The sequence below is a fragment of the Petaurus breviceps genome, unplaced genomic scaffold (genome assembly GCF_028583685.1).
Source record: "Petaurus breviceps papuanus isolate PSGF00001 unplaced genomic scaffold, PetGlider_PUasm1.0 91133, whole genome shotgun sequence".
Lineage (NCBI taxonomy): Eukaryota > Metazoa > Chordata > Mammalia > Diprotodontia > Petauridae > Petaurus > Petaurus breviceps.
Genome location: NW_027187419.1, coordinates 61791865 through 61799977, shown reverse-complemented (window position 1 = coordinate 61799977; position 8113 = coordinate 61791865). Strand labels below are relative to the sequence as shown.

Here is an 8113-nt window from a genome sequence, read left to right as displayed (position 1 = left end):
TTCCTTAAGGTTTTTTTCCTGTCATTTTTTCAGCTAGTGTAAAAGATCCCAAAGGAATGCATTTCCTCAAAAGAACATAACTGGATACAATGAAGGGAAATTGTAACAGGCCAGAGAGACAATGTGTTAAGTTAGTTCTTAAATGGACTGTGTGTGCCGAGGAATAAAATATTCACATTAAAATTCAAATGTTTAGAGGGCGTAAAAAATTTCATGTGCTCCAATTATCCTTCTAGTTACAGCAACTGTTTGTCGCCCTGTATTTATTCAGTCCATTGTAGTTACCAGCTCTCTGTTTTTAGGTAAACCTCTCTGGGACTAGGTACCCAGTCTTTGATTGGTTTAATCCACCTCGTCTGTATCTATTGTCTGACAGAATGCATAAAGAATTTAAGAATAAATGGAACTTCTTAGATGAAAGTCACTGCAGAACTGCAAAGTAGTCTTCATAAAAACTATACAAGACCTTTCTATATCTACAGATAACAAGATATCACATATCACTCTGATTTCAACTGTCAGCCTTTCATAGATATGAATCCTTATGCTATTTCTCTGGCTGTATGCCGCTTTAAAATGTTAATTTTTTTTTTATTTTTTGAAACTATGGTGCTCTTTTTTTTTTTTAGGAGGCAATGATTATATTATAGGCTTTTAAAAGTTATATGATTTTAAAATGATTGTCAATTATCCATAGGCAAAAAACAGCTTCTGGGTAATTTCATTTGTTGATGCAAAGAATTCAATATAGGTATCTCATATAAAAAGATGTTTAACCCACCCAAGTTTACATAATAACCACATGGCACAAAAATGACACGGTTTAACTTTATTTTTACTCATTTAAAACAAGAATTTACAAAAATCCTCAACTTATTAACTTTTCTGTTTCTATAGATATTTAAATACAAAATATTTCAAAATAAAATAAATTAACACAAATAATACAGATGTAAAGATTAGGATCATTAGGCATAACTTTTGTATAAAGACAAGTTTAACTCAGTTCTTCCTTCTGTGTAGGATGGGGGGTGGGTGGGAATTAGCTGTTGGAAAGTTATGGAGGGTCTCCCTCTGCACTTTTTTTGACTGGGGTGGGGGGGTGGGTGAGCCATTCGGACAGGGAAGGAAAGAATGAGGAATTTTTTTTTCCCATCCTCATAGTTGGAGTGGTTCTATGCACAGGCTTCTGGCCACACAGAAGCTTGGGCTTCATAGAAAAGTTTGGGTGCATGGCCCAGGGCACACAAAGAGGGTGTGGTGGGGTAGCACTGGGGAAGACAGAGCAATTTTGTCATGGCATTCTCTGGCTCCTCTACAACACTCCGGAGCTGGCCTTTCTAAATGTGCTGATTTTCAGTGCATAGAAAGAGCTTTTCTTGGCTGCTGGGAGTATGGCTGTGGCTGAGTGATTATCTGGAGGCAGCCAGGCATAAGCCCAGCCGCCTTGGAAAATTTGGGAAGGGAGTAGAGAGAGACTCTTCTCCTCTCTGTGGTCTAAGAATATATTGTTATGTAGTCCTGAGTTTGGGGGTGAGGGGTGTAGGATTCTCTGTGAGATTTAGAATCATATTATTAAGAAATGCCTATGCCAACACTGGTTAAAAAAAAAATCCAATGCACTTTCTGTTAAAAAGAAGATTTCTGGTATAACTTTGCACTGTGATATCTATACCAGGGGATTTAAGCTACAAAAAAATCAAAGAGCATTGAATAAAATCCTCAACCACAATCAAAACACAGTAAGTTTAGTTGATGAGGGCTATTTCTAAAGCACTAAACTATATATTCCTCCCAATTTATGTCCTCTGGAGAAAAGTTCAAATTCCAGGAGGGGAAAATACATTTTACACAGATCAAAGTTTTGTTGCAAGAGAAACAAGGAGATCAATTCTTCATCCCCATGAATTTATCTTAGGTAATAAATTCAAAGCCATTTTAGGAATGTGCCACATTGTTTAGCTGAGCAAAAATAAGTGCTAGAGATGTTAACAAATTTCTTGATAAACTCTATTCCTTGAAGGCTAGAGGGAGTTTTTAAATAACTAGTGTATGCCACAGCCAGAAGAATTCTGTCGTTTAGCTTCTTAAAACATACTAAATCTGATATCCCGAATCTAAAATTAAAGATTTTGTTCTCAACTCTGAAAAATGATCACAATTGATATACAACAGATGTTTTTAACTAGTTTGAACAATCTCTGAAAAACTTAAAATCTAACTCTAGATTTATTTCCAAACTAACTTTTGAAAGAAGGTGCAATAACAAATATATATACACTATTAAAATATGATAAATGTGTCAAGACTTCTACCTTAAGGATTAATTTTCAGAAGGAAGAATTACTAAGTCATTTTCATTTATGACCAACAGACTCTTTAAAACCCACAACAAAATATCTATCTACTATAATGTTTTTCTTAGCTGTCTTCCCTGCTAGCTAGAGACCTGCACTAAACAACCTTCTCTGTTCAAAGAAAGCTAAATACTTTCCCAGTCCAAAAGGTAATGACATTCATTGCTTGTCACAGTCTTGCCTATTCTTCAGTGCCTGCCTCATCGTTTGTTGGATTGCTTTTCATACTTTTCCTGGGTGTTCCGCTTCCTTGGAGGAGAATAACTAACTCTTCTCCGAGACTGGAAGTTGTGTTTGTACGGATGAGTTCTGTGTTTCTTTGGGTTTTCTTCTTTCTGGTTCTGACTTGGCTCAGGTTCCTTATTGTCTTCCTTCTGCTCCTGGTCTTGCTCCTTCTGAGAGGGTAATGTGTTCTTAATTGTATTAAGCAGAAATCTTTTATTTGTACCAGCAAGAGGACACTTCATCCTACAAAAACATCAAAACAATCAAAGGATAAAATAGCAACTTAAGATAAAAAATTAAAACTTTTAACATAGTTATTTTTAAAGTATTTCAAGCCAACAGCATCAACTTTCTACATGTTTTCAGCTTTCCTTGTATGCCACCTAGTGTAAACTTGGAGTACAAGAGGAAAAGGGAAAAAAAGTCAAGACAGCTTTTATTTCTGAGACTGATGGCGGAACAGCTGCATTACTTCACACAAACACATTAGGACAATCAGTGCCTATTCTCACAGGGACAGAACGAAGTTGAAGCCTGTGCAGACAGGCATTAATCAAACTGTAAATCAATATTATCATTAAATCTCTAGTCCTTAAGTAACATATTCCAAACCTGGCAGAAACTGGAAGATTTCTTATTACATTAACTATAATTTGTTCTATGAACTCAATGTAAACATATTCTGGGAAGATTCATCAAACCTATATAATGAATCCACAGCAGGGAAAAACACAATGTAAAAATAATGTGTATGTATATTGTCCTCTAAAAAAAAAAAAAGAGCATAAAGCCACCATAACTTTCTTTTCTGTCACCTTTAAAAAAACAAACATTTAAAAGCCTACATTTACACGTTAAAGCCACTTTCTTGAGAAGTTTGTTTGTTCTCTCTGGTAACATATCACTTAAAACTTTTGTGTTTTCCAGTGTCTTTGTGAAAGAATTTCACTACATATTGCACTTCCAAATTTTTAGATTTACCTATTTATTAACTCTAACTTAATTTTCATTTATGGCAAATATTACCTTCAATAAATAAAAAAAATCTCTAAGTCAAACCCAACCCCTGGTAATTTTCCTGGTACCAGAGTATTCTGCCTTACAAAGAATATATTAATCTTACTAGTCTGGTCTTACAGTAGGGTTTTTTGTTTTTCCATCCTCTTAATGTTCACGTGTAAAAAACTGTGTTTATCTCAGGTTCCTGCTATTCAATAAACCAATTAGGAACTTCTAATTCCAGTCTTAAAAATTAATTTAAGTGCTATCAGAACTCTATACATTGTTTCAAATTAGATATAACAAATATTTTTTTTCTTTTTTTTGGGGGGGGGGGTGACAGGGCAATTGCGGTCACATGGCTAATAAGTGTTAAGTGTCTGAGGCCAGATTTGAACTCGGGTCCTTCTGGCTCCAGGGCCAGTGCTCTATTCACTGCTCCACCTAGCTGCCCATATAACTAATATTCTAGTATGGTAGTAATACCTTTGCTATATGAAGGTCAGAACTCCAACAAACTCATGCATGTAGAACACCTCAAAATTCAGATGAAGAAAAAAATTCCACAGACAGCAATGGTGCAGAAAGGTGAGGAGCGGAAGATTTGCCCCTCTTGTACTGTAACTGGTAAGCCAATTGATAAGTAAGGGAATTAAATGGGAAAGGGCAAGGGGAAGAATTCTAGGAAACTTGGAGCTAAAGATGATGACAGTTTCCTGGGGGGCAGGGACAGTTTTGCTCATGTCTTTGCATCCCTAGTGCCTAGCACATAAATGCTTTTTGAATGACTGAATCTTAAAAGATCAATCACCTAACCCTCTCATACAAATTAGGAAATCTAAGTCTGGAGAGATTATTTTATTTGCTTTAAAGGATCTCCTGGCTGGTAGTACAGAGCTACAGGTCACTCAGTCCATAGTATTATTCTCCTTTCTACACTACAACATAAAACAATGCGGGGCAGGTCCTCATTACCTCACACCTGGACTACTGCAGTAGCCTGATGGTGGGTCTGCTTGCCTCAAGTCTCTCTCTGCTACAGTCCATTCTTAAGCACATCTTTCATCATGTCACTCCGCCCCCCCCCCCCAAAAAAAAAACAACACCAGTGATTCCCTATCTCTTCCAGGATAAAATAGAAAATATTCTGTTGTTCAAAGACCTTTATAACATGCCCCTACAACCCACTTTTCCAGTCTTTTTACATCTTACTCCTCCCCCTCAGGGGACTCAGTAATCCAATGACATCAGCTTCCTTGCTATTCTTTCAAGAAGAAATTCCATCTTCCTCTGAGAACTATGAAGCTTTAGAAAAATTGTGGCTTTTCCAGAAAATTCATTTCTGAGCCCATTCTAGTCACCGGACAAGTGTTGATGAAATTGGTCCACTTTTGTAAAGTTAGACATATTCTACTTTGGCTGGTGCTGGTGAATCATGGTTTAAACAAAATAAGAAAAGGCTGTCAGTTCTCCCATTTTGTTAATGTTATGGGCTCCCATAAAAATACAATTATTCAGTGACTGAACTCAATCATCATTCTGTATATTTAGGGAAAGACTGTTGTTTGTTCTTCGTTCTTGAAGAGGACCATGACATCAGGGAGGTGATGGCTTGCCAAGGGAAGAAAACTGCTAACCAACTACAGGACCAAGAAGCAGGGTTAGAGTCCGGTAACATTTTTACCATCTTCCTGATCCAAATAATACTTCCTGGATTGACTTTAGCATCTAGGCATGTGGAGACTCAACTCACAGTTCAAGAAATACTTAAGGGGTTGCAAGTTTAAAAAGTTTAAGAAGTCCTGATCAGGACTTCTTAAATTTTTTCCACTCATGACCCCTTTTTGTGTTTCAGCAGCGTTGCTGGTGTTGCATGGTGTGATGGCATGCACAGTGCAAAGTGTGCATGTTTTGTGTTCAGAACCCAGGCAGTGAAATGCAATGCAACACAGGCAAGCACTGCCAGAAACACCTCAGATTCATTATGTGTTTGATTTTGAATTAATTTTTGGTCACTGTACATTCAGAGACCTCTTACTGACCCACAGTTTAGGAAGAGATGGTCTCCAGTGTTATTATGAATACAAAATATCACTGAAGAGGTTTCAAGAGAAAGCAGATTTGTTATGCAACATCATGCATAGGACTTTTTAACATTAAAGATAAAACTATTATTGTGTGTGCCTGGAATTCTGTTAAAAGATAAGCATTAATAAGTGCTTAGAGAACACAGTGACCTAATGTGTCAAGAATGCCACATTTCCAGAAGTGTCATCTCATAATGACGAACTACTTATAGGATTGGTGGTAAAGTCCTCCCCAAACACACTAGCAATAATTAGTGAAGTTTTGTAAAAATACACCTCCTTTCTACTTCATTAGAAAATTGTGCAAATGAGAAAGATTGACAAGGTGCAATCCGGCAAAGAGATACCCATGCATGTTGTGTTGTGAGTTAGAAGTCAACAACAATATTTTAGATGGTGCTGGCTAGCATAAGAGCACCAATCACATGGGTAAAGAAAAATTTCTAGATGAAAAGAACATCATTTGGGAGAAGTTTGCTTTGATTTCTGATTTACATGGGAATAATATCTATCCTTCACATCACTCTTCTGAGAAAGATGTAAAATGCCTTAAAGCAATTTGATACCCAGGACATTTTTCAAGAAAACAAGTTTCAGGGTATCTTTTGAGGTCAGTAACTATTTGGCCCAATGTCTCATACTATACATAAAATCTTGTTCAGCAACATGTAGTAGAAAAAGTACTGAAGCCAAGACTAAAAGATATGGGCTTCGGCCTTTTAACTAACATATTCTGCTTTAGCAAAAGAGGCAAAAAATCCTAATCTCTAATCCTCAAAATGGTTATTTTAAAACATTGGGGGGGGGGAGTACTTATGAATGATTGTATATGCACATGTATACTTCTATTATTTGTTAAAGGAAGGGCAAACTATGTGCTTGCTTAAGGCAGTGCCAATGTTATCTATTCTTTTTAGCTTTAGGTCGGTTGCCATTTAATGTGGTTTTCATTTATAAAGCTACAGTTTGTATGTATGTTTTATTGCTTCTGTTTTCTGTATTATGTATCACTTTTTATGCCACCCCATTAAAAAATCCTTTATATTCATGATTCCTGATGGCATAATAATATACCATTTCATTCATATATAATATATTCAGTTATTCCCCATAATGCTGCTATGAATATTTTTATACAGATGAGTCTTTAGGACATGGAACTAATGGTGGGATTGCTAGGTTAAAAGATCATGAGGATTCTTGAAAAGTTTTATTGTTTATTTATTTCTTTCCAAAATGTTCAAACTAATTCACAACTAGACCAGTAGTGGATCATACAAAATCTCACGGTTGGAGATTTTATCTAAGAAAAGTGTCTAATCTGAACCTAAGTAGGAATCACTTCTGCCACATTCCTGTCAAGTGCCTCTCTAGCCTAGTCCATCCTTGACAGATGTATTAGGAAGGTATTACCTTATCTTTTACCTCAATCTGAATCCCTGGAATTACCACTAACTGTGTCTAAGGCTGACCTCTGGGGCCAAGTAGAAGTAGGAGACCTGTTTTCTCAGGGTCCTCCCAGCAACAATTTTTTTTCACTTTGTATCACCTTTGCAGAGAGACAACATGATATAGTAGACAGAGTGCTGAACGTGGGGTTAGGAAACTTTAGGTTCAAATTCCATGTGATAACTTGCTTTGTGGCTATGGCCAACTCCCTTATCTAATACTTACGTGTGCTTTCCGGAGCTTTTAACATCTTCAGTCACACACTTCTGGACTCATTCTGGTTTGTCTGTCTTTCCTAAAATGTAGTATTAAGTACTCCAGAGGTGACCTGACCAGGGCAAAGAACTATCTCCTTCCTCTCCCTCCTGAACACAATGCCTCTCAATTCAGAAAGTGATCATTTTGGCTTTCTTGTTTGCCACATTATATGCATGTGGAACCTGGGGTCCACTAAAACCCCTAGATGCAGACTTTACATTTATCGCTATTAAATTTCATCTGATTGGGCTCAATGTTCTAGACCATTAAGATCTTGTTGAACCTTGATTTTGTTATCCAGGTGGAGAAGAGGAGGGAATAAGCATTTATTAACACTGTACCAAGTGTTTTACAAATATTATCTCACCTGACACTCACAACAACCTTGTTGCTGTAGGTACTATTATTATACCAATTTTAAAGCTAAAGAAACTGAGGCAAATAGAGGTTAAATAACTTGCCCAGAGTTATACTGCTAGTAAATGAGGCCAAATATGAACTCAGGTCTTCCTCAGTCCCAGCACTCTACTGTCACTGTGCCATAGCACTGAAGTTTGTGTGCTATTCTTTTCAATAGCTAATATTCAATGTTTATAACATGCTTATATATTCTCTCATTTGACGACCTAGCTCAGTGTCATCTAAAAGCTCGATACACATATTATCAGGAAACCTCCTTTCAAAATGATAACAAATCATTGAGAACTGACTACTCTTTGGGCCTTGGCCATCCAAAAA

General features: G+C 36.7%; 1 protein-coding gene across 1 annotated transcript in view; it reads right to left on the bottom strand.

Moving 5' to 3' along the window:
* Positions 1-814: 814 nt before the first annotated feature.
* The window catches only part of POLR1D (RNA polymerase I and III subunit D), a 59016-nt gene continuing 51717 nt past the window's right edge, over positions 815-8113 (bottom strand). Inside the window, exon 3 of the mRNA XM_069079907.1 lies at positions 815-2825. Coding sequence (XP_068936008.1) covers positions 2558-2825 — 268 coding nt within the window. The 3' untranslated portion in view covers positions 815-2557. The remainder of the gene's footprint in view (positions 2826-8113) is intronic.